At 38.0% G+C, this 27,398-nt stretch overlaps 1 protein-coding gene across 1 annotated transcript; it reads left to right on the top strand.

Moving 5' to 3' along the window:
- Window positions 1-27,398, top strand: LOC109233012 (lon protease homolog 1, mitochondrial-like). Its single transcript, XM_019398740.1, has 21 exons — window positions 1-534; window positions 4,013-4,078; window positions 4,467-4,658; window positions 4,749-4,814; window positions 6,059-6,100; window positions 6,212-6,334; window positions 16,369-16,467; window positions 17,113-17,178; window positions 17,264-17,350; window positions 17,536-17,575; window positions 18,598-18,769; window positions 19,283-19,407; window positions 20,208-20,338; window positions 20,430-20,534; window positions 20,766-20,879; window positions 22,264-22,431; window positions 24,371-24,472; window positions 24,643-24,885; window positions 25,617-26,135; window positions 26,390-26,788; window positions 26,912-27,398. Exons 1-20 carry the CDS (start codon window positions 220-222, stop codon window positions 26,549-26,551), a joined length of 2,937 nt encoding a protein of 978 aa, XP_019254285.1. The 5' UTR covers window positions 1-219; the 3' UTR covers window positions 26,552-26,788; window positions 26,912-27,398.

The raw sequence follows: 27,398 nt of genomic DNA, 5'->3' as shown, positions 1-27,398 counted from the left end.
TAGAAAGAAAGAGAAATAGAGACTTAAAACTGAAGGGCTATGTCGGTAATTTTATTAACTTAGAGGGTTTAGGGAGGGTTCTAACTATGAAAGTCACAGAAAACGGCTTCCTCCAGTAAGCTCATCAATGGCGGTTCTGAGGTCCCCCTACTTTAACTAGCCGAAACTAGTACGCCATATAGTCAGCCAACCCTCGTTTTCCCATCAATTTTTGCAATAATGTTGAAGGCTCTTACATCCTCATGTCTGCAGAATCGTTTCCACGCCGTCACAACGGCATTTACCCCTCAAGTTCGCCGTGGAACTGACTCGAATACGCCCTTGCTTCGGGTTTTAGGTTCGCTAAGAAGTTCGAATCGCAGGGGCCCTTATTTGTCTCGACGATTCTTTTGTTCGGATTCTACTGATGGGTCCGAATCGAATTCCGAAGCTGCTGCATCCGAAGCCAAGCCGGCCGAGGAAGGTGGAGATGCTGATTCTAAGGCTTCCGCTGCCATAGTTCCCACTGTTTTTAAGCCTGAAGATTGCCTTACGGTTAGTTCATAATAATTCCTTGCACCCGCACCAATAGAATTACACGTCTCTTTAAAATAAATTTTGTGACTTTTGTTAACTAATGTACATTCTCAGTTGAATTTATCACTTCATCGTTATTAACTAATATAATTTGGTGCATAATTAAGTAATTTCCTGCTCCGTCATTATATAAGTACATTTTATTCTAATATTTGATGGCTGGTGAATGATCCTTAAGAAAAGATGTTAACTTTTTGTTATAACGGTGTGGCCATGTCAGCTTGTGCACCAAAAAAGAAGATATTAAGTGAGTTCCTTCTGTTGTTAGTGCTGGTTTTATGTCTTCTTTGGGTCGTTTTGATAAGAATTTAAAATTATTATTCAAATTTGTACATATGGATGCAAACATGGACGCTGATGATGAAATTTCTTATCTTTGTGGTTGGCATTGACGCAGAATTGGGATCAATTTGATATAGAAAATATTTTTAACTTTGGTTGCAACACTCTGTCGGCAATCGAAAGGGATGGTTGGCTAAGAAGTTAACTTTCTAGGATATAGAAGGTGGATCGCCAAGATTATATTTCTCGTAGACTCGTACTCTCAATTATTCTTTAGTAGAAGGCCTTTCCAACCTTGACTTGATATAATGCTGTGAAGGTCTTCAACATTTTATTTTCCAAAGAACAGCTTTTGATACCCTCTTTCTCAAAAAGAACGGTTTTATTATTAGATGCTTAGATCCTCATATTTTGAACCCAGCCATTCCGTTTGGGACGAAAGAATAGTATTGTAGACTTTTTTAAATCAGGCTGTAGTGTTAACGAATCTCGATATCGATCTTCTTAGGATCCTAAGACAACCTCACATCGATGACCAACACTTTTAATGTTATTGTAGCTTCAATTAGCATTAGTATTTTAATGAAAGAACAATTGACAAAGTTTTAAAATCTAGTCGTCTTTTTAAAGATTTCTTGTCCTGAATCTTCTTAGGATCGTCAGAGAGCCTCACATCAGTGAGCAACTCTTTTAATGCTATTGTAGCTTGAATTAGCATTACCCTTTCAATGAAAGAATGTGGTATTTAACTTTCTCTCCCACAAAAAAAAAAAGGAAGAGGAAGAAAGAATGTGGTATTTCTGTATCCCTCCTTTAACAATATTATTGATTTTTGCTTCCTTGATACCTCCTCCACTAAGGCATTGTCCGCCAACTCCTTAATCAAGTCTTCCATTAGGGGTAATTCATTTGCAATCATCTCTTTTGCTTCACCTAATGATTTCTAAAGGTTTCAATTTTTCCAACAATTCTTTCATCTCCATCTCCGCTCAAGCATATACCTCTCTATTTTCATCTTCTAAGATCATATGCAAGTAATTTCAAGTTATTTTCCAATCACACAGCTTGGATTTTTGACAATGTGATATTGTTCTTGTCATCCCTTGACCATCTTAACAGACCATCTTGTAGCACCCACTTGTTCTTGTTCAAATGTTAATGTGTGTTATCTTAGTAGTGTTAAATTAGTCTCACATCGGAAAGATATCATGAAGTCTATGTATTTCTCACCTACACATAGATGTGTCTTTTCTATTTGATTGTTATGTACAAATAGATGTGTCTTGTATTCCAATATCATCAAGTTACCAATTCATCCTCTTTCTTATTTTCTCAGATCGTATCACATACCCTAGGTGATCTTAATAAGGGGCAGCCTATGCTACCCGATTGGTCAACTTTTTTACTATTCTTTCCGCTTTTGGTGATCATTAACCTCATCCCTATTTCTGTAGACCATTTGACAGTATCATGCCTCTTTCTCAGTCATCTTTTTAGCTGTAAAATTCCTCCTTTTTGACCATTCTTCCATTGAGTTTCTGCCACCATCCCAACCATGTTTCATTTACAGTGTAAAAGAACTATTTTGGCCATTCTTCCAATGAGTTTTCTAACATCTTTCAGGCCAGTATTATGGTTATTGTTCCAGATATCTATTTTGGATGCTATGTCATTGCTATTCCAGTCACTGTTTAGCCGCCAATTCGAGCCACATTAGCTGCCACCTTACGCCACACCAAGGTTGGTTTTGAGACTCCTGGTATTGCGTTCTCTCTGGTCATTGAGAATCGGTTCCCTTAGTCTATGCTGAATATTAATGATTTCTTTAGCTGGGCTATTTTGGCGACTTTCAAAGAAAAAATCCATTATGGTGTTCTGGTGACTGATCACGTTTTGAACTGTTCACTTTCTAGGTGATGCTTTACTATTACGACTATTGTTCACTATCCGTGTTTTCCAGAAAAAGCAAATTCAAGGTGTTCTTCGCTTCTTCTTACCTTGAGTTCGAGGACACGTAATACGATGGCAATTTTAGTTAGTAGAATGTTAGTGTTAAGTTAGTCCAACATCAAAGATTATTGTGCTTTTCACACCTGAAAATTAAGTGTCATGTATTATGTAATAAGTATTCATCAACTTATCTTTTCATCTGCTTCTTCTATTGTCTCACAATTTTCAGATTTAAATGGAGTATTTTTTTAAAGAGAATCCCATAATCAAGAAGATTGTGATTTTGTCTTGGGCACATTGTCAGTTGAACCATCCGTATTGGTTGAGATTGTTTCTTTGAAATCTCCTGATATTAGAAACCCGTCGATCCTTGAGTACTTCCTGCCTTGTCTCTCTCTGGACCATGTGTAACTCCCACCTTGTAGAGGCAAATTGATCAGCTCTATGTCAAGACTGAAGCTTCAGAAAGTTCCTAATGATTTTGAATGATTTCTCCCCTGCAAGAAGCTGGTGATTCACATTGTTCAGCAAAAGAATTTTTTTTGTTTGCTTGTCCAATTAACATTGTAATTAGACTACTCTCCTTCCCATATGCTCTTCTCAGAGTCAACATTCAACCAGTTATGCCTCATGCCTCATGCCTCTTACTTCTGGCCGTACAGAAGGCACCTTGATGGATGTTAACTTTTAACATTTCATCCTATATTTGGAGGCCTAGAGAGGGTTACTTCATGCTTTAGTTTCAATTTAATCAACAGCTTCTAGGTTATTTAAGAAGTAAAGCATTGGAAAGTACATGTGAGGATAAAGTAATAGGTTGCCCTAGTATCTCGTTTTCTTTGAAAAGAAGTTTGATTCATATGTGTATTTCAGTTTTTGCTAGTTGTTGCAAGATCAGTGTAAAAATGGTATTTATCAACCTTCCCTAAAAAAGAGAGATACTGAACGAATGCAAAGAAAACACTATTTCTTGGAGGCTTCTTGTTTGCTCATAATTCATCTGTTTGTAAGATTTAATGGGTGTGACCTATTTCTTGCCTTCTTGGTTGGTTATAGTTTTATCTTTCGATAAGATTTACCTGTAAGACTTGCAATTAAGGGCTTTATGTCATTTATTATACTGAAAATAACATAAAGTCTGTGTGGGCTGTACTTCTTTAATTCTTTATAATTTATAATGATGCATGTTGTTTTCTTGGTGCAGGTTCTAGCACTGCCACTTCCACACAGACCGTTATTTCCAGGGTTTTATATGCATATTTATGTGAAGGTATGGTACCTTGTCTAGTATGGGTTAAACTATGTCTTAGTTACTCTTCGTGATTTTCAAAATATAGATATAAGCTTTAAACATTAAGTGTATAATTACTGTCAACTTTCTGAGAGTTGTACTGTTTCAGCTAGTGATTTGGAGCCTATTTCCTCTCACGTCTGTAAAACCAGCGATCAGCTTTAAGAATGCTACTTTAATTGATGGAAAGTTCTTGGCTGAAGTTGTAAGCTTGAGAAGCTAAAACCTTCAATTAGGAGAGCATCTTTTGCTCAATTGTAATATTCTTTAGCCTCATTTGTTAGTTTCCAGAAAAAGATAAATTATACTGTAATGGCATGCAACAAATTGATCTGAGGCTCCACATAATCCGTAAATTTAATTGCAGGATCCCAAGGTATTAGCAGCCTTGCTGGAAAGTCGAAAAAGGCAAGCACCTTATGCTGGCGCTTTCCTTATGAAAGATGAGCAAGGGACTGATCCGAATGTTGTGTCTGCCTCAGATACAGAAAAAAACATCTATGAGCTTAAAGGAAAAGACATGTTGAACCGTCTTCATGAAGTTGGTACACTTGCTCAGGTACATCTTGTTGTTCCTTGTGTTATTCTGTTGCTTTAACTTTATTGAAGAAGTTTCTGATCAAGGTTGATGCACCTTATGATGAGCCAGATAACAAGTATTAAAGACGACCAGGTTATTCTTATTGGTCACAGGCGGATACGTATGACAGAGGTGGTAAGTAGATGTCTGCTTTATTTTTTGGTTATAAGTAGCTCCATATGTTTTCTTTTTGTCCTATTTAGTTCTATTTTCCATCTACATATACATCATCTCCTGATTTTGAGACTGCCGATTTGACATCTTGGGTTCATTGCACTTGTATACTTTTCTCTCTTTCCTACCTTTTGTGTCCCAACATCCAGTCCTTCTCCTTTTGGCTTCATATAACTGAGCAGCTGCATTGTCAAGCGATAGAGGTCTGTTGCAATTTGAGGCTAAATGAGCTGTTTTCCCCAGTTGTGTATGATGTGTTACCAATAGAATCAAAACACTCTTTTAGTTAGTCTTGATTACTTGTTTGCAAGAGAAAGTAGCACTTTGTAATAATTTTGGACAACTGGTTCGGGGTTGTAGAAGAGAAAAGCAATTGAGTTTCTTCTATGATGTGCTAGTTTAGCATCTGTTTGATTGCTGATGCATTTGGTTTGAATGAAATCCTAGACTTTTGATAACCGAGAAATCCGAGGATAAGTGGCTCACGGTTTGAAACTCGGTGGATAATGGGCTTGCCATTCTACCATTGTCTACCTAAATACTAGGCTTTTGTTTGCGCCAGAGCACGAACTTTGATGTGCACCCAACCTACATATCACGGGCTGTACTAAGTTTGAATAGAATCCTAAATATTTGAGCTGTAATTTGGTAGAGAGTCGTATTCTTAGCTTTAGCTGTAAAGCTGGAGTACTCAAGCATGGTCAGCCATTAATGGGCTTACTTAGCCATTGGAGGGTCTTGTGTCTTCTTATTTTTTTCAGGCTTATTTTGTGATTGAGGACCTCTTATCCTCTTCTATTGGACTTAAATCTCTCAACCCCTGAGCTCCTCATTAATAATTCTCCTGTTATATTATACATACTGTTGGATGTCTACCTCTCTATCTTCACAAGGTAGGGTAAGGTCTGCGCACGCACTACCCTCCCTGGACCCCCCCACATGTGGGATTACACTGGGTTTACTTATTGTTGGATGTTTGCAGTCAGAATCCTTATGTAGTTATTTCTTTTGTTTCAATAAAAAATTTCTTCAATATACTAGTGTAACAATGACGACTATGCAGTAGATTTGTCACACTTGAATGTTCACCGTCAGATTATTTCCTTACTTTATTCACCATGTTGTTTTTTCCGTCTCAATAGCCTATTTTGTGAAATGTACAAGAGTAACACTTTGAGGACTGAAACAGTGACATTCATTTGCAGGTCAGTGAAGAACCCCTTACAGTGAAAGTTGATCATCTCAAGGCATGCCTCAGTTTTTTTGTGCATTCTTTCTATCCAGCAATGATAAACTCATAAAGCTTGATGTTCAGTTTGAAATTGTTTCTAAAATTTGCTTTCTTAATTATGTTGCAGGAACAGCCGTACAACAAGGATGACGATGTTATAAAGGCGACATCTTTTGAAGTTCTATCAACCCTAAGGGATGTTTTGAAGACAAGTTCTCTCTGGAAGGATCATGTTCAAACTTATATCCAGGTGTTAGTCATTTCTTGCTAAATGTTAAGTCCTAATTGCTTGATTTGGTGATAACTCCAATAAAAAAAAATTTTACTTTCTCAAAATGCATTGCCTAATTGATATTCTAGCCCACAGTATTGTGTGAAGCTCCACAATGATGGTGGATTGTGTTAAACTTAGATCATGCCCTAAGTTGGGCATTTCATGCCATTCTTTTTAATGGTCCTATGTTCGTGTTGGTGGTAATCAAATCCATGACTAGATTCTCTGCCTTATAGTTGATGCTGTACTGAAAGAGGAGACTAATTAAAAGACGCAAGACGGCGAGGAAATGGAAGGTCATAAATGTTCTCTGAACCAACTGTATACATATTGTTATACATATTTCTAAAGAGACGCTAGGAAGTTTATACAACTGAAAAACTGTATAAGATGTATTGGGAGCTAGGAAGTTCTTACATATTTACCCCGGAAAAAAATCCTCTCTCTGCTGAATTTCTAAAGAGATGCTACTGATTGTTATGGAGTGTGTCAAAATCAAAAGATAATATTGCAGCATGTTTTGCTGAAGAAGTGGGAGTGAAGGGATAAAGGGATAGGGACTTATTGATTACTTCTAAGGGAAGCATTTGCGTCCATCCAAGTTATTGGTACACTAGTAATTGGAGTAAGAGACATTGCTCCTTTCGACCAATTTCAGAGGGGTTACCAAGTCTTCAAAGCGTTAGGTGATATTTGTGGGGGTTGGCTGGAAATTGAGAAAGAGACAACTCTAAGAAATCACCCTAGATGGGCTTCGATCAAGGTGAGGAGGCAGATGGAGAAGATTTTGGAAACCCTAGAAGTGGTGAAGAAGGGTTTTCTTTATAAATTACATGTTCGGAGTGTAGCGTTGGCAACAATTATCTCCAATCGATGAAATGGAGAAGAAGATGGACCTGCTAGGTCCTATGATGAAGTTTGAATGGGTGATGCCAAGCACTGTAAAGGAAATGTTACATAGTTGGGCCGATTTCTGTAGAAGAAGAAAGCAAAAGGCGTGGAAGTTCGCACTGCTAGCTCTCATGTGGATAGTTTGGGGGGAGAGAAATAGGAGAGCTTTTGAGGGGATTGAGTCTCCTTTTTCACATCTTAAGAATAGTCTTTTATCTTTAATCGCTTTTTGGTGCATTCATATAGCCCCTACTTGTATAGAAGATTGGGCATCTTTTATAGAGAATCATGTTGTGATGTAAATTCTTTACTTTTTGGTATACTTTTTGTATACGAGAGTTTTTTCCCTTTTGATTAATACAATTTACCTTATCAAAAAAAAGAAAAGATCGCCCATGTGGGGGTCGGTGACAGTATTTCAGATTCTAAAAAAAGTGGGGACAGATGTGGGAGTGGCACATGAAAGGGCTTAAGGGGGGGAATGGGTCGGTAGTAAAGAAACGGGCTCCGGAATTGGGCCACTTATGTCATGATGTTTGGAAGCTTAACATGACTTTTGGGTCGTCAAAAAGATTAGATATAGGCTCAGATGATTCAACTTTTATTTTCAATAAGGGGGCTTGGTCTTCTAGCCATGAACCTTTTGGGTCTCAGTTTTGATCCTCTTTTAGTGGACTAGTGTCATTAATTTGTCTGAAACACGATACATTCTAGACTCCTTTCACAACACTATGATCGGCAAACAGATGAAAGAGCAGGAAAGCCCTAGTCTGCCACAAATTTCGAAGAACTCAGATGCAGCTGATGACGCAAAAATTGTTAGTGAAGATTGAGAAAACTCTTTCTTCCTACAAGTGAAAAAGGCTGACCAAAATCAGATAGATTTTTGAATTTGAAAAAACTAAACCATGGCTTATCGAAGAGGCTACTCAAGCTTTCTTATGGCTTCATAATAATGTTACAAAGATGAGCAAACAATATGGATTGAATTTTTGTGAATGTGAAATGGAGGGTCTAGCTCTGTTCACGAAGCTTGACAGGAGAAGGCATAAGAGAAATGAAGCTACCGTGTCCCAATTCGCAATTCCAAAAGTGATAGGTATAAAGGAACTCCAAAAATTGGTTTTTGATGTGATTTATGGGGAGGGAGGATCAAGGAGGGGAAGGGGGATCACAACCACTAGGTACCCATGAAGCTGAATATTCTCACTTGGATGTTAGGGGGTTGAATGACAGAGAAAAGATAAAGGTGATAAAAAGATAATCCATAAATGGAAGGCAAACATTTATTGCTTTCAAAGACGAACTTAGAAGGGGATGTGGAAATACTAGTTAAACAAATGTGGTCTGACCCATCTCAAGTGTTGTGGAGTCCAACGACAAGAAAGGGAAAATATTGGTGATGTGGGGAAAAAATGTTTGGACAAGAGAAACTATCAACAAGGGATGTATACTATCAACTCGCAAAATTTCCTCATTATCACATCATTTCTCCTGGCACCTCACAGGGGTGTATGAATCACACTGCAAGTTGGTGAAACAAGAACGCTGGTGGGAGATAGTAGCATCTAAGGCATTTTTGCAGGGCCTTAGGTGGTGTATAGAGATTTGAACACTAATAGATTCATAGCAAAAAGAAAGAACAACAATAGACTCACTAGGACTATGATGGACTTCTCTCATTTTATAGATCATTAGAAGCTTGTAGATTCTCATCTTAATGAGGATCCTTTTACATGGACAAATGGTAATAATCAGGAAAACTCTTCAAGATTGGATAGATTTCTTTTTTCGGCTAAATGGGCTGAGGAATTCAAGAACAAAAGGCAAGCAGTACTCCCAAGGGTATTTTCTGATTGTACTCCCATTTCTTTACAATGCGGAGATGGGGAAGTTTAAAATCTTACTTCAAGTCTGAAAGCTGGTGGTTGGGTGTTGAGGGATTCAATGAAATGGTGAAAAGCTGTGGAACTCTTTTGAAATACAGGGTAGACTAGACTCCATTCAAGCCAACTGAAGTTGTTGAATACAAAGTTGTGGGATTGGGAATCTTCAGACCATGGTAGTCTGGAAAAGAATAGACACTCAAACTAACTCAACTTTTAGAGTCGGACAACATTCAGGGAATATAGATCTCTTAAAGAAGAGCTACTTTTGAAGGCCACCTTATTTATGAAGATACAGAGATTGCAAAAAAAATGAAGAGATAGCTTGGAGACAAAGGTCTAGAGTTTTGTGGTTAAAACGCGGGGATAAAACAGAATGTTCTTTGAAAGGTTGGCAAATGCCCACAGAAGATTCAACACAATTGATAAGCTGGATATTAATGGAGAATTAGAGGATGATCCTGTGATCATTAGCGTGGAGATCATTTCATTCGACTAGCAATTATATACTAAATTTGAGCAATGGAGGTTTGAGTTCACTTATGAGAAATGCCCTAAGATTACAAATGAAGAAGCAATATGATTGCAGAGAATTTTTGAAGAACATGAGGTGCTTGATTGTATTAGGTTATGTGCAATTGATAAAGCTCCAAGGCCAAATGAATATTCTATGGGTTTCTTCCATTCTTGCTAGGATATTCTCTAGGTGGATATTATGAAGACTCCGGGGAATTTTCATTCTCATGAGTATTTTGGGAAAATTCACAATGCACTCTTGCGGTCTTAATTCCAAAGAAGAATGGAGTAAGGGAAGTAATATTTTAGACCTATCAGCTTAGGAATGGATCGAATGGATGTCTTTTTGCATCACTACAGTGAGATATTCTCATGATAAATGGTTCACCTGAAGTTTTTTCCTCTTCTCATTGGAGTCAAACACGAGGGGAGATCCCTTGTATTTTCCTTCATCCTTGCTATGGAAGGCGTAACAATATGGTAAAGCTGGCTAAGCATAAAGGATGACTAAATGGCTTCAGAGTCTCTAATAACATAAGCAACATGGAAATCTCTCATATTTAATGTGCAAATGACTTTTGATTCTTTTTGATGCTAAAGTAGAAACAAATCAAACATCTAAAACTAATTCTAACATATTTTGAAGTTGTCTCAGCTCTACTCGTTAATTGGAGGAAGAGTTTTATTTTTGGTGAATGAAGTGCTAGAAGTTCAGCTACTTGCAGGGATACTTGGATGTGTGGTGGGTTCTCTCCCAACAAGTTATATACGGATGCCTCTGGGAGCAAAAAATAAAATACTTGATATTTGGAATGGGGTTTTGAGGAAATTTGAAAAAAGATTGGCAGTACTCAGTACTTATCTTTGAGAGTCGAATGATTCTGGTAAACATTGTTCTCGGTTCATTGCTTCCATATATGATGTCTCTATTTCCACTACCTCTTAAATGGAAAAGAGAATAGATTCACTAAGAAGAAATTTCATCTGGCAAGGCAATAAATAAAGGAGATGTCATCATCTTATCAAGTGGAGTATTGTGATTAACATCAAAAGGCAGGAGGGATTAGGCATAAGATATTTGAGGTTGCATAATAGTGTTTGCTTATGAAAAGATTATGAAGGTTTAGTTGTGAGTTCAAGCTTTGTGGGAGGTTTAGGGGGGGGGGGGGGATTAGTGCGAAGTATGAGCAAGAGTGTCAGTGGTGCTGTAAAAAGTAACTACACCTTTTGGTGTTAGTGTCTTGAGATCAATCAGGAGATTGGCCTTCTTTTGCAAACAATATTAGCTATAAAGTTGGAAATGGGATGAAAGTACCTTTCTGGTATGACATCTGGGTTGGTTCTCAGCTTTTAAAGGAGTTTTTTCCTTTCCTATTCAGTCTTACTGAGGCACAGGCACCTGATGCATTTATGAGGTTTGGAGACAACAGGGGTGGAATCTCAACTTCAGAAGATTTCTAAAGTAGGATAGCTGAACTCTTCAAGGTTCTGGAACAATTTCAAGGAACTATAGCAAATGAAGACAGAATAGTTTGGAAGCATCGCAGTAAAGGCATCAACACAGTAAGTCTGTTTATATAGCCTTCAATGATACTGGACAACAGATCATTTGGCCTAAGAAGCATATTTGGAAAGTTAAATGCCCATACAAGGTAGCTTCTTTCTCTTGGTTGGTTGTTAAAGATGCATGTTTAACTCAAGATAATTTGAGGAACGCAACTGTGCTCAAAATGCCATTTATGTGAAAAGGAATCAGAGAGCATTAGCCATCTTTATACACTGTAAACTCACTGATCAGCTATGTCAACTATTTCTAAGCATGAAAGGAACCAAATGCGTTGTGCTAAAGTCTACTGGAGAATTGCTGGTATGCTGGAACCACATGGGAGGGACTATGAGGCAGAATAGATGGTGGTGAACACTTCCTGTGTGTGTCTGGCGGACAATATGGAAGGAAAGAAATTCAAGATGTCTTGATGAAAGAACTAAGAAGCAGCTGTAGTCAAGATGAATTGTCTTCTTTAATTTCAGTTGTGGTGTAAAGAACTCCTAGAAGAAACTTTTTACTAGATGTTAGTTTGATAGTTAAATAGTACTAAATAACCCTAATCCCATATGTATTAGGAGTAGGACATGTATTATATATATAGGGCTCATTGTATCATTGTTAAAATCAATCAATAATATTTTCTCCCGTGCATTCTCACATGGTATCAGAGCATAGGTGAGATAATTATCGTTGTGCGTCATTCCAACGACATCCGGGAAGAAATCAGTTGTCACCGTGCAATTTCCGGTGACTTAAGCAGTTGTTTACGTCAATCTGAGTTTCAGTGAGGTTTGTGCAAATTCCAATACCACCACAAGGTTCTCCTGTCACCGGCGATCAAACCTCGGTGAAGATCTCCGGCAGAACACTTCACACGCGCCGTCACGCGCTTCCGGCAGTTAGGGTTCCGGCGAGAGTGTCACCTCACGCGCCGGCGCGTGAGGTAGTTTTCCGGCATCTTTCAAGTTCGATTTTTCTACTGGACTGGTCGCCTGCATCTTCCGACTCGACCCATCAAGATTTCGTGGTTCATTAGTTACCGGAAAAGTGTTTTCCGGCGAGAGCAGTGTTTTTTTTTCCGGCAAAAGGCCGTTTCCGGTCAGATTCCGGGAAAGCTTCTTGTGGACAGTGTCCTCTCCTCAAAAATCCGAGCCTACCCATCAAATTTAAATCAAATTCCGACCACTTTTATATTTTTCCGATGTGAACAGTGATTTTTTCCGGCGTGAACAGTAATTTCCAGAAAATTTCTGCTTTTTCCGGTGCAATATTATAATGGCATTCATACCTGAAGCCTTTAACTCACAATTCGTTGGATCGAATGCATTAAATCCAATCCCGATTGTTTCTTTACCAGATTATATTGAGTTCCTTCAGTACAAAGCACGTAAACAGACATCTTCAGGATTAGCCTCCGTTGTTCCAACAAATAGTAGCATGACTTGTGTCTCCCAATCTTCACCTTCTGAGTCTTGGGTTATTGATTCAGGTGCATCTGATCATATTTCTGGTAACAAATCTCTTTTCACTAGTATCTCATATTCTCATTCTCAATGGGTCTCAAGCCATGGCAATTGCAATAGGTCAAGCAAGTCCACTTCCTTCCTTACCTTTAGACTCAGTTCTTTATGTTCCTGGTAGTCCTTTTAATCTCATAGCCGTTAGTCGCTTAGCCAAATCTCTTAAATCTGCTGTTTTATTTCTTGATGACCTTGTTTTTATACAGGAACGTAGTACAGGGCGGATCATTGGTACCGGACGTGAATCAGATGGACTTTATTACCTTATCCTTGCAAAATCACATGGACTCGCATCTTGTCTTCCTCCAATAACTTCTCCCATTACTGATTCACCAGATTTATTACATAAACGGTTAGGACATCCCAGTTTGTCAAAACTTCAGAAAATGGTACCTGGCTTATCTCACTTGTCCACTCTAGAGTGTGAGTCGTGTCAGCTCGGTAAGCATACCCGCTCCCATTTCTCGCGGCGTCTTGATAATCGAGCAGAGTCACCTTTTTATTTAGTCCATTCAGATGTTTGGGGTCCTAGTTGGGTTAGTTTTACCTTAGGATTCCGCTACTTTGTCAGTTTCATTGATGATTATTCCAGGTGCACTTGGATATTTTTGATGAAAAATCGATCTGAGTTGTTTTCTATTTTCCAGACCTTCCACGCTGAAATTCAAAATCAATTTGGGGTTTCTATCCGCACATTTCGTAGTGATAATGCCCTAGAGTATTTGTCTTCCCCATTTCAGCAGTTTATGAACTCCCATGGGATTATTCATCAAACATCTTGTCCGTACACATCCCAACAAAATGGGGTAGCTGAAAGAAAGAATAGACATCTTATTGAAACTGCTCGTACCCTACTCATACAATCTCATGCTCCGCTGCATTTTTGGGGGGATGCAGTTCTTACATATCTTATTAATTGTATGCCATCTTCAGCTATCCAAAATCAAGTTCCATTCTCTGTCCTGTTTCCCCACTTAACTTTGTTCTCTCTTCCACCCCGTGTCTTTGGGAGCACGTGCTTTGTTCATGACCTTACTCCAGGAAAAGATAAGTTAGCTCCTCGTGCTCTTAAGTGCATATTTCTGGGTTACTCAAGAACGCAAAAGGGATATCGATGTTATCCTCCTGACCTTCGGCGATTTCTTATGTCTGCTGATGTTACCTTCTTTGAAACCCAATCATACTTCACAGGTCCAGTTAATCACTTAGATATTTTTGAGGTGCTACCCGTTCCTTTTTTTGGAGATTCAGTCTCTATCTCCCATTCATCTTCCTCCATAGCTCCACCGCCTACAGTTCCAGTGTCACCACCGAGCTCCAGTGCCAGCACCTAGTCCAGTTCCACCAACTATAGCTCCAGTGCCAGCACCTAGTCCAGTTCCACCAACCATAGCTCCAGTGCCACCACCTAGTCCAGCTCAACCTTCTGCAGCTCCACCACTCCTGACTTATCATCGTCGTCCGCCCCCAGCATCAGGCCCAGCTGATTCACGTCCTGCACCTGACCCTGCTAATACTGCGGACTTGTCTCCTCTTAATCAACCGATTGCACTACGAAAAGGTATACGGTCCACACTTAATCCTAATCCTCATTATCTCGGTTTAAGTTACCATCGTCTCTCATCATCCCATTGTGCATTTGTGTCATCTTTGTCCTCTGTTTCCATCCCTAAGTCTACAGGTGAAGCACTGTCTCATCCCGGATGGCGACAGGCTATGATTGACGAGATGTATGCTTTACATACGAGTGGTACTTGGGAGCTTGTTCCTCTTCCTTCGGGTAAATCGACTGTTGGTTGTCGTTGGGTGTATGCAGTCAAAGTTGGTCCAGATGGCCAGGTTGATCGACTTAAGGCTCGTCCAGTTGCCAAAGGATATACTCAGATATTTGGACTCTACTACAGTGATACTTTCTCTCCCGTGGCTAAAATTGCAACAGTCCGACTTTTTCTATCCATGGTTGTTGTTCGTCATTGGCCTCTCTATCAATTGGACATTAAGAATGTTTTTCTTCACGGTGATCTTGAGGATGAGGTTTATATGGAGCAACCACCTGGTTTTGTTGCTCAGGGGGAGTCTAGTGGCTTTGTATGTTGGTTGCGCCGGTCCCTCTATGGTCTAAAGCTGTCTCCTCGAGCCTGGTTTGGTAAGTTCAGCACAGTTATTCTGGAGTTTGGCATGACTCGTAGTGAAGCTGATCACTCTGTATTTTATTGACATTCTGCTTCAAATCTCTGTATTTATCTGGTCGTTTATGTTGACGAAATTGTTATTACCGGCAATGATCAGGATGGTATTAGTAAGTTGAAGCAACATCTCTTTCAGCACTTTCAGACTAAGGATCTGGGCAGATTAAAGTATTTTCTGGGTATTGAGGTCGCTCAGTCTAGCTCAGGTATTGTGATCTCACAATGGAAGTATGCCTTAGATATTCTTGAGGAGACAGGAATGATAGGTTGTAGACCTGTTGACACTCCAATGGATCCGAATTCTAAACTTCTGCCAGGACAGGGGGAGCCTCTTAGCGATCCTGCAAGATATAGGCGTTTGGTTGGTAAATTAAATTACCTCACAGTGACTAGACCTGACATTTCCTTTCCTGTGAGTGTTGTGAGTCAGTTTATGGATTCTCCTTGTGATAGTCATTGGGATGCAGTTGTCCGCATTCTTCGGTATATAAAATCAGCTCCAGGCAAAGGCTTATTGTTTGAGGATCGAGGCCATGAGCAGATCGTTGGATACTCAGATGCTGATTGGGCAGGATCACCTTCTGATAGACGTTCTACGTCTGGATATTGTGTCTTAGTAGGAGGAAATTTGGTGTCTTGGAAGAGCAAGAAACAGAATGTGGTTGCTCGGTCTAGTGCAGAAGCAGAATATCGAGCAATGGCTATGGCCACATGTGAGCTAATTTGGATAAAACAGTTACTCAAGGAGTTAAAATTTGGTGAGATTAGTCAGATGGGGCTTGTGTGTGATAATCAAGTTGCTCTTCATATTGCGTCAAATCCAGTGTTCCATGAGAGAACTAAACACATCGAGATTGACTGTCACTTTGTTAGAGAAAAGATACTCTCGGGAGATATTGCTACAAAATTTGTGAAGTCGAATGATCAGCTTGCTGATATTTTCACCAAGTCCCTCACTGGTCCTCGTATTAGTTATATATGTAGCAAGCTCGGTACATATGCTTTATATGCACCAGCTTGAGGGGGAGTGTTAGTTTGATAGTTAAATAGTACTAAATAACCCTAATCCCATATGTATTAGGAGTAGGACATGTATTATATATATAGGGCTTATTGTATCATTGTTAAAATCAATCAATAATATTTTCTCCCGTGCATTCTCACACTAGACATTATAGAATCCTTGTAAGAAGAACAAGGATTATTTTTGGTTTTGCTCTTTTGAATTGTAGATATGTTGGTTCCCAGCACAGCCTTAGTGCTGGAGATATATAGTAGCACTGTTACCTTCCTCAAGAAAAAAAAAGTTTAAATGCTCTTCATTGATCTTGCCTATATAATGACTCAACTAATAGATCTTTGTCTTCTTGATATAGATCGATATATCTGTGCGTCTTTATTTATTGCATGGGCATAACTGTCTGTCATCATTCAACATTCTAACTTTTTGAAGCTGCAGCATATTGGTGATTTCAATTATGCAAGGTTAGCAGATTTTGGAGCAGCAATATCTGGAGCCAACAAGCTACAATGCCAGCAAGTGCTTGAAGAGCTAGATGTAAGTTTGTGGTTCAAGAAGTTAGATACATAATATCTTCTGTACGTGTGCTTTTTTAAATACAAACCCCAAAGAGAGAGGTTTACCAGTATTGTGAGTTCTATCCACTCTGGAAGAGAGCGAGGTTTTATTACTAGGTGGTAGATCTAAGAAATTTTCCTTGCCATTTGCTTCCTATTGTAACTACAAAAAAATATATGTTTGGTCAGTGCGTCCCTGTTCTGAAAAGGAAAATGGTTGAAAGTTAAAGAAAAAAGGAGGATCCAAGCGTATAGCTTAGCGGTAAAGCTCCATTTCTTGCTGATGGGTAAAATCGCTTCTCATTGGTACTCTTTGCTCGAAAAGTTAGGAACCTAAAAAAGTTATCAGTTTGTTCACCACTCCATAAAAAGAAATTGTCTCTTTGTTCAAGTGGAGCTACTTATTTTGGGAAAATTAGAAAGGAAAAATATTCAGTTTAGAACAGCTAGCAATTTTTTGTATTTCCTCATAAGGATCATAAACTCGCATTACAATAGTTATTTCATGATTTTCATCGAACTGAGCCTTTTGTCTGCCGAGGGATCAGAATACAGTGTGTACATGAGATAAAATGAATGTTTCCCGCTTGTTGTTTCATAGCTAACGTCATAATACCTGCGTCAGGTGCATAAGCGGCTACAGCTTACACTGGAGCTAGTGAAGAAAGAAATGGAGATTAGTAAGATTCAGGTAAATGCACGTCAAGACGCATACCAGAACTTTGAATAGTTGTTATGCATGCATTTAGATTTTACGTCGTCTTTGTTTTCTGCAGGAATCAATAGCAAGAGCAATTGAAGAAAAAATAAGTGGAGAGCAACGCCGTTATTTGTTGAATGAACAATTAAAGGCCATAAAGAAGGCATGTGGATTATGTGCAGCTTTTTTTTGTGTTATCATCCTTAAACTTAGTACTTACATATGTTTATTCCTAGATAATATATATGTTAAGCTTCTGATTCTTATGTTTGATTCACAGTTTAAACAAAAGAGCTGATTTGAAAAAAAGTACTTCCTTATGACATGATTTTGATTGGCTTAATGCAGGAACTAGGTTTGGAGACTGATGACAAGACAGCTCTTTCTGGTTAGTTGTCTCTTAATTATTATTGAAATGGATAATGTTCTTTTTGGATTTATTACGGCCAGACGTGTTTTCCCATCTGGCCGATGAAACATCTTATGGTGTCCCTGGTAAAATTCCATATAGCAGTAGCATAGAAAAGGCCATTTGCAATACTTTTTTTGCCCTTTCTGTTGTAAAAGTTTTATGGTGGCTGATTGATCTCCTGTTTACCATTGAAAATCTTCACTAGAAGCATGAATAGCATTCAGGCGATAATTGGCTTTACATATAGGAAGTTGAAGGTTGAATTTTCTTTGTACACAGTCCAACCAACTTTATTGACATGCTTTCTAAAACTATTTGAGACATTCCAAACTTTTGACAGATTAGAATACATTGTACCTATAGGGGACTGTTTTGTGTTTTCACCAAAGCACTTAATAAGACAATACTGGAATCCTTCAACTTCAATTTCCGAAAGGTTACTGTCTACCATATTTGGTAATGTGGCACAAATTCAACATTGATTTACTGGAAGGCCACATTTTCCGTTGTTAGCACTGCATTGTTGTTTACTCAAGTTATGGACTGCTCGTGATTCAGATTTATCTTCCTCCTCCAATGTCTTCTTTTTCTCTTGAATTCTGTCCTGTTTCCCTTCAGTGCACTTCCTAATTAGAAGCCTACTTGCTTTTTCTGTCATGTGCTCTTTCTTCTCCCCTTTGCTCCTGTTGAGGAGTGTAATGCTTATGAAGGTGCTTCTTCCAGGTTTTGGTGATAATAGACGTTACTGCAAACCCTAAAATGCGGTTCTCATTATTTTTTCTCTATAATTTTCACAAAGATAGAGTTAAGCTACGCGTTGTAACATTGATTTGGTAGACCTGGTTTTGGTGTTGAAATTGAGAGAAGAAACTGCCTAATGATTAGGTTCGCTTTAAGGGCTTAGATTTTTATGGTCAATATTAAGGGAAACCTGCAGTTTTTTTTTCCCTTTTTAATTACATCTAATGGTGTGGCACTATATTTGTTTATTACTGCAGCAAAGTTCAGGGAAAGATTGGAGCCTAATAAAGAAAAAATACCAGCACATGTTATGCAAGTTATTGAAGAAGAACTGACAAAACTGCAACTGTTGGAAGCTAGTTCCAGTGAATTTAACGTGACACGTAATTATCTTGATTGGTTGACTGCCTTGCCATGGGGTAATTACAGGTTTGTTGTCTATCTATTCTACCTTACATTGTCTCGGGTTCAATCCAACTGATGTTATCCTTATCCTTGGTTAGCTGTACTAGAGGAATCTGTTTGCGAGAAGTTGGCTAAACAGTCATGAGAAATAAAAATGTTATTCTCTGAAATTTGCTAGGCTTCCAAGTTAACCTTGCTGCCTAGTGATGTGACTTGCCTAAATTTCTATTGAGTAATATCCATTTGTCTTTAACTTTTCTTTCTCCTCCTGTTCCTTATTTTGGGTTCTTACATGGCTTTGAGGATGCTTCCTTGACATCCCAATGTATGAGTTTAGACCAGGATCTCATGAGAGCAGCAAAACTAGGATTGTACTTATGATAAACTCCTTATGTAGGTTAAGATGGGGGCTTGATTTGTCATAGTTCGGGTTGTTTGCTGCTGATGGTGGTGGTGTTGGCTTTATAGTTTTGATCTCTGCCCTGGGTGTATTGCATTGGTTCCTGAACTTTTCTTCTTTTATGATCCAAAATGCAGTGATGAAAACTTTGATGTACTACGGGCAGAACAAATTCTTGATGAAGACCACTATGGGTTAACCGATGTTAAGGAAAGGATTTTGGAATTTATAGCTGTGGGAAAACTCAGAGGAACCTCGCAAGGTTGGTAAATGCCTTATTTTTTAAAAATAATGACCCTCAATTTTAATAAAATCCTCAGTTTTATAAGGTTCAGCCATAGTCATATTAAAAGGCTGGAAAATGATCCAGCCATCTCCTTACTGTCCATTTTCATAACATTATAATATACCAATGGAAAATATATCCATAGAACATGAGATTTATGGTTCCCACATACTATATTGACATCAAATTGGAACGAGTAAACCGGAAGAAGTGAACATTTTAGGGCGTTTGAGAAATATTTATCGGTGGAACTTAGGTAATACTTTTTGTGACAGTCGAGAGTTCCTCCAATGTTTTCTTGTGATTATCTGTGGAGTAAAGAAATATATCTTGAGCTTAATTTCTTCCCTTGAAAAGCAACTAATGTGAGTTAAATAGCTGCACCTTGGGCCATACTTTGTTGGTTTTCTTCTTAAATTCTGATATTGTGTTGTCCATGATTGGGCACTCGCTCTATGTTATTTTATTGATAACTTACTTTCACTGCCAGTTGTACTTGTATATCTTTGGGACATTGAACTAAGATGTAGTTGTTTGTTGAGGATAATCTTTGAAAACTATGAAGTGTTGAGGAAAAAACAGACAAAGGGTAACTCTAGAAAAATGTGAATTGCACCATAGCTAGGACAATGTTAGATTCAAGTGATGATATTAATCACAATTATACACTGGCACTGTCTTTCATATGTGCGGCTTTACCTGATTTATCTCAGTTTAATTTATGAATCTGAGTCAGGAAATAGAAACAAACTCATTGCTTATTTTTGTTTGAACAGGGAAAATCATATGCCTCTCTGGCCCTCCTGGGGTGGGCAAAACCAGTATAGGTCGTTCAATTGCACGTGCATTGAACCGCAAATTTTACCGATTTTCTGTTGGAGGGCTGTCTGATGTTGCTGAAATAAAGGTAACAGAAATATCTAACCAGCTAAAACAGAGTTGTTTTGTGGTGCACATAATCTTGAACTTTCATGACTAACTTTGGGATACACTTCAAGGGACATCGACGAACTTATATTGGTGCCATGCCGGGGAAGATGGTGCAATGTTTAAAAAGTGTGGGAACCGCTAATCCTCTTGTTTTGATAGATGAAATTGACAAGGTATTTTATGGTTTGTGAGTTCGTACTTCAATTATATGCTTTGACTATGAGTGAAGTGTAACTTCTTTTTCACTATTTAATCTCGCTTTTCTGTGTATGACCAGCGGAAGAATCTTGGGCATGAACATATTATGTTTTTGCTTGGATTCCTTCTGCAATCTAAATGTTTGAAGACTGTGTATAATTTCGATCAAATTTAATAATAGCTTTGTATTTTTTCTTCTATGGCAGTTGGGAAGAGGACATGCTGGTGATCCAGCAAGTGCTATGTTGGAGCTTCTTGATCCAGAACAGAATGCAAATTTCTTGGATCATTATCTTGATGTTCCTATTGATTTATCAAAGGTTAGTTGTTTCCTGGACCTGGAGCACTTATCAAATTGTTGTGGCTGTTGATTGGCCCTTATGAAATGCCCTCTAACATCATTTGATGAGTGGGGACTAATGTGATATTAAAAATCTTGCAAATATCTAATATCATTTTGCTTTTTCACCTTTTAATTTCCCCTTCTTTTTCTTTACTGATTGATGTTTTATTTCATCTCTTACCTTAGTTAAGTTTGGAAAAAGTTTCGTGACTGAACATGTTTCTTTTATTGTCCATAATGAAAGGTTATCTGGAAGTATTTTATTTCACGTCTGTGTTACCTTTGTCTCTGTCTTTATGACTGTAATAAGATTAGTGTAAGTAGAATGTTGTTCTCTTGATACTTGAGAAAAACTAGGTTTCATTGGCATTGGTTTTGGTGATCATTCAATAGGAAAAAGGTTGATGCATTGAGATTTCCTCCTGTCTGTTCATATTATCTTTGATGGCTTTAATGATGAGGGATATGGTTTTATACCTCTTGAAGTTGCCGATAATTGGAGCGATAGACTTTGAGTGTTGAGCGTTAGTTTACCTATTGATTAAAGAATTTGGCCCATAATTCAAATATGACGACTTTACGGTTACCGGTACTATTTCATTTTATTATATCGAACATCAGTAAATCAACAACATGGCTAGAGAGAGAAGGCTGATGGGTATATTCGCATTTCATTTGTTTTGTCCTTTAATGTGATAATTTACTGTGTGTTATTCCCTCCGGTCCACAATAAGTGACCAATTTGCCTTTTTATTTTGGTCCAAAATAAGTGTCCATTTATATAATCAAGGGAAAATTCAATTTGTTTTTCCAAAATTACCCTTATGTACGTATCCCTAAAAAGCCTTTACCCCTCACATTAAATTATGATGCAATATTTAACTAAGGGTAGTTTACTCACACTAACTATTTTTGTCTAGAATTTAGTATTTCCTTAATGGATGTGTCCAAGGCAAATTGGTCACTTATTGTAGACCGGAGGGAGTACTATATCTTTTTCATAATGGTAAATATTTGTGTTATATTTCCAAAGGGCTCTGTCAAAAGAAGATGGCATCTTTCGATTATTTTGGTAGTATTTTGGGTCTGACTTGGTTATGGGGAGGGAGGCTATATAAAAACCTTGTTATGGATGTTGAGTTATATATGAACCTGAAGAAATTATAAAATCCAACCTCTAGGTTTTAATGTACTTCCAAAATCTGAAAAAAACGAGCTTTGACACCTTCAGTGTTTTCTATCCTCTTTGCTTAATACAATTACCTATTCCACTGTACTTTATACGAGAATGACCTCTGCACATTTATCCATTTTTTGAGTGCATAATTCAAGGTCGATCATTTTCCTTTTTGCGGCTGTAGGTTTTGTTTGTCTGCACAGCCAATGTCGTAGAAATGATACCTAATCCTCTTTTGGATAGAATGGAAGTAATTTCAATTGCTGGTTACATTACGGATGAGAAAATGCACATAGCCAGGGATTATTTGGAGAAAGCTACTCGTGAAACATGTGGGATCAAGCCTGAGCAGGTATGTCTTATAGAAACGTCTCTAGTTGCATCTCTTTCATTTTCTCTTGTGCATATTCATTATCGGGTGAATAGTTTTGTATTTTTTCCGCTCCCAATTTTTGACATTTCAGAAGCAGACATTGGCCTGTTGGGAAAATGTTTGAAACATGATTGGGCAAGAATGTAACTTCTTAAAGTAAAATGTGAAAAGCTTTATTCAGTTAGAAGTTTATGGAACAAAACATATGATTAGAAAGTTCAGGGGATCAAGCTCTTTACACCCTTCCATATAGAACATGGCGAAAGGAAAAAAATCGCACGGATATAGTAAATCCCATTATAGGTTTTTTGCCATATGCTTTAATATTTCCTAGAAAATATACTGTTTCTCATTTCAAAAAAAAAAATATACTGTTTGATGTATGATATCATTTTCATCTTAAGCCTCTACATTTAGAATATACTTACCTGCAAAGCTAATGGATTATAAAGTTTAATACAAACTCTTCCATCACTATACTTTTCAAGAAGTATTTAAGCGGTTCACATAAACAACTGAATGAGTCCACATTGCTGTATATATCCTCTCAAGGGCTGCTTTCTCTTGAGGAATGTTTGCTTGACCGAGCCAAACTGTGACTGCCTTTGCTAGCCAATGTGCTCGTGCATCATTAACACAACCACTGTGCCACACTTTACTGGGAATATAAACGCAATTGAAGGTGGTTTTGTCGTGGTAGTCACCAATCTCTATTGGTAAATGGAGGTATAATGAGTTTCTTACTGGTAGGGATACATGTGCCTGGTGGGCTGGGGTTGCTGGATGGTGTTGTGTAACAGATTTGACCATGGCATGGACTAAAGCAGGATGGATGTTCAAAATATGCCAAGTGTTTTGGTTTTTTGTTGTTGACTTCAATTTGACCATCGTGTAAAAGAAAAACTAGACTAGTTTGTTAACAGTAGTGAATTTTTTATTACTGTACAAGGAATTATCATACAATGCCAAGATTGGTGGTGATGACTCCAAAAAACACTTGACAATGTCTATTGAGTGAGCTTAAGTTATAAGATGACTGCACTCTGCAGTAAATATGTTCTCCCACAGCCTTAAAGATGAGATCAATGGAATTCGGAGGATCTTATATTTAGCTCTCTAATGTGATCTTCAGTTGAGTTACATGCCATATGGATCTCTGGTGAAGAAAAGGGAGCTGAATACTTACTGATTAAGGGCATCAAAATGACACATTTGACCTCATCTATATCTGCGGTGTCATTTACTGTGCCTATATACTCTAATAATTAATGTTTTCCACTTATCCCAAAAAAAAAAAAAAAAACCTAAATGTGGGCGTCAGAAGTTAATAAGTTGATATATGGGAGGGCTGATGGCTACTTTGGTTTGTTTTGGCCCTCCAGAGCGGATAGGAGCAGTTCTAATTTTTGAAGTATCTTGTAGGCTGTTGGTACTTTTTCATGACATAGTAGTGGCTTTATGCTTATCTAATGGCAAACGTATGACAGGACTAGGGTAGAGCTTTGGGTACCCTTTCTCGGGAATGCTAGCTCCCTAATGCTCCTGTAAAATTACTCGAGTTGATATGTAATCAAGTTGAAAAGATGCAACATTTGAGGCCATGTATATGTCATCTCTCTGTCTCTCAGGCTTTTAACATGCTGAGGGCCGTTTCTCAGATGCAGAGGTGTGATATCAAGCTGGAAAATTAAGTGTGCATGATTTATATTAGCAATTGATTGCAATTCAAAGCCTTGAATGGTTGATGTTTGGTTTAAATATTTTAACACGTATAACTATCCTGGCAGTTAGTATATGTGGTTTTAGAAAGGCTTTCAATTGATGCCTTGATGTTGTTTTTCAAAATATCTCACAAGTTACACTGATGCATTTCTTGCAATAAGCTAATTTTATTGGCTTCATGAATTCTTTATTTCAGGTTGAAGTGACCAATTCAGCTCTTCTTGCTTTAATAGAAAATTACTGCAGAGAAGCCGGTGTACGCAATCTGCAGAAGCAGATTGAAAAGATTTATCGCAAGGTTCTGTGACCTGTCCTCTTTTGTATAAAACATCTAATGATGAAATTGTCTGAGTCTCGTGCCTAGTCAACTTTTGATGAAAACTGATGGTTATTTCATGAAATCCAACACGAACACTTTGAATCGTTTTCATGCTCTGATACTTTGCACATCCTGTTCTTGCTTTTCAGATAGCTCTAAAGCTTGTCAGAGAATATGGAGAGATTGAGCCTCAGAATACGGAGGTAGATGAGGTAAAAGCAGAATCTATCCATCTATCAGATGAAATCAAGTCTAAGGAAGAAATTCAAACTGGAGCTGAGTCAGCAAACGGTAGCAATGATGACGAGGCCTCTGAAAATAATGCTGAAGCTGAAGCACAGGGAGCAGTGAATCAAATGCAGACGTCTGCTAATGAAGATACTTGTTTACAGGTAAATGAAAAACATTAAAAAGCAAAAATATAATGTTTAGTACTTCAGGTAATTCTTGCAAGTTGTAACTATGTATGCTACAATGTATTTTAGTGCTTCTAAGTTTTATCTATGCTTAAAATAAAAATACAAGATGCAGTGTAATAGATAGTTTTGTAGGCACAGAAATGTCTTTTTACAACTTGTCTTACTGCCTCAGGTTGGATTAAATATGGTTAACAAATGAATGTAAGAAATCACTTATCTGGCAATATAAAACCAAACAAGCAAGGGAAGCACTTTCTTTTGAAATGTTAACTAAGAACAAGCAAGGGAAGCGCATGGTATTCATTTTATATGCTAAGTCCCCCTTGTATCTTAAAAAGTATCTACGCATGATTTGCATTTATATCATACACTGTAATCAGTTAATCAAATTCTTTGGGATGGAGAGTCTGACTAATTAGACTTGATAGTCAAATTTGTTTTAAGTTGTGCCAAATGTTAACTCGTTATAATCTAGTGCGTGCCAACACACATTTTGATATGTTTGATGTTATTTCTACCCTCATATTTGTCTGTACTGAAGAAAAATATATAGAATTCTACCAAATTAAATTGCTAATGAATAATGTCCTTGTATTTCCTTGGCGTTGCATGATTTTATGTTTACATATTTATCTGCATTTAATATAATGACTATTGTGTCTTTGCAACTGAATTTTGGTTCTGAGTGGTTGTGGTCTTAACAGGATACTCAGGAAACTGAGAAAGCAACAGAAAGTGAAGCGAGTAAAACAGTAAATAAAGTGGTTGTTGACTCGCCAAACCTAGCTGATTATGTTGGCAAACCTGTTTTCCATGCGGAGCGCATATACGATCAGACACCAGTTGGAGTTGTGATGGGTCTTGCTTGGACTTCAATGGGTGGCTCAACACTCTATATAGAAACATCTCTGGTGGAGCAAGGAGAAGGGAAAGGGGCTCTCAATGTTACAGGACAACTAGGCGACGTTATGAAAGAAAGTGCCCAAATTGCCCATACAGTTGCCAGGACCATTTTGCAGGAAAAGGAGCCTGATAACCAATTCTTTGCAAATAGTAAGCTTCATCTTCATGTTCCTGCAGGTGCTACCCCTAAGGATGGCCCTAGTGCTGGTTGTACTATGATAACATCCTTGTTGTCTCTTGCCATGAAAAAGCCTGTTAAAAAGGACCTGGCAATGACAGGGGAAGTCACGCTAACTGGAAAAATTCTTCCTATCGGTGGGGTATGTTAACAATTCTTACACCTCCTTATAATCTCATGCAGCTTTTATGTCTGATCATCTATCTTTTTATTTTTGTTGATTTTGTCTTTAATGTTCTTTATGCTTTGATTATTTCCTGTGTCTGTATGTGTTTACATGCATGCGCATGTAAGCATAATAAGAGTGGTCTTTTTTTTAATGACCACACCAGTGTTGGGTTCCTTTCCTGAAGTGCCTTGATTTTACAAAAGCTTTACCTTTTGGTTCAATAATAGGTCAAGGAGAAAGCCATAGCAGCGCGAAGAAGTGATGTAAAAACTATAATATTCCCTTCAGCCAATCGCAGAGATTTTGACGAGCTTGCTCCTAATGTCAAGGAAGGCCTTGATGTACACTTTGTGGATGACTACCAGCAAATATTTGATTTGGCATTTTGATAGCTAGAGTACAGAATATTTAAGTTGTTTTGGTGACAAATTGTCCACCTGTAGGCTGAGTTCGCCATCTCATTCATTCTGGACCTTATGCCCGGAGATGTAATTTTGTTTTGCTCCCTGTTTCATATTTGCATGTGCACATCAATGTCGAACAAGCAGCCTTGATTTTTTCACCATTAAATCATATAATTCATAAATCTCAAGGACATGGATTTTCCCTTTTGCCAAGAACGGAAGGTAAGATTTGACGGAAGGGGAAGTCTCTTAAATTTACTTTAGCTTCTATATAGCAGACTCCTCGGCCATCACTGTTTCTTGGATATGGATTGATGACTTCTTGCCATCTTTATTTTCTTACAGGCAAAGAAAGACGAAAGAAGGGAAAAAGGAAGGAAGAAACAGAAAACACGGAGAGACCTTATTTCAGTTTCCATCACCAGAATACGCTATTCAGCAAGCGGGTTGCAATAGCTAGTATTGATGTGTGTGAGACTCTTTCTTAGTCACGGGCAGTTTTCGTCTTTAGCCTATATTTTCAAAATACTAGCTTGCTGAGTGCAGTGTCGAGAATCAAATTCCCCTACAAAAGAAAGGTGGACATGTTGGTGCCTCCATTGAAAAAATAAACAACTGTTGTACTCTTAATAAAAAATCTTTAAAGCCGGGTATCAATGCCAAACCCCAAAAATGTCTGAATTCTTGATTTGACTAGGTACTAATTCAAAAATGTCTTTCCTTTCAATATAGGTGAAGAGAGAACCAGCTTTTGGTTATGATACTCTTAACTTCAAACTTTCCCTTTTTTGTTAGTCTTTGTCAAGAGAGATAACAACTTTATAACTCTTGA

Source organism: Nicotiana attenuata, chromosome 10 (assembly GCF_001879085.1).
Source record: "Nicotiana attenuata strain UT chromosome 10, NIATTr2, whole genome shotgun sequence".
Taxonomy (NCBI): domain Eukaryota; kingdom Viridiplantae; phylum Streptophyta; class Magnoliopsida; order Solanales; family Solanaceae; genus Nicotiana; species Nicotiana attenuata.
Note: the sequence above shows the minus strand (reverse complement) of the source record. Positions and strands in the feature narration are given on the sequence as shown.

What these genes read in the sequence shown, in the direction of transcription:
- LOC109233012 (XM_019398740.1), top strand. Translation starts at nt 220, where the DNA reads ATGTTGAAGGCTCTTACATCCTCATGTCTGCAGAATCGTTTCCACGCC. An exon ending in AGCCTGAAGATTGCCTTACG is followed by an intron (nt 535 to 4,012) that starts GTTAGTTCATAA and finishes TTCTTGGTGCAG; the next exon opens with GTTCTAGCACTGCCACTTCC. An exon ending in TGATAGATGAAATTGACAAG is followed by an intron (nt 20,535 to 20,765) that starts GTATTTTATGGT and finishes CTTCTATGGCAG; the next exon opens with TTGGGAAGAGGACATGCTGG.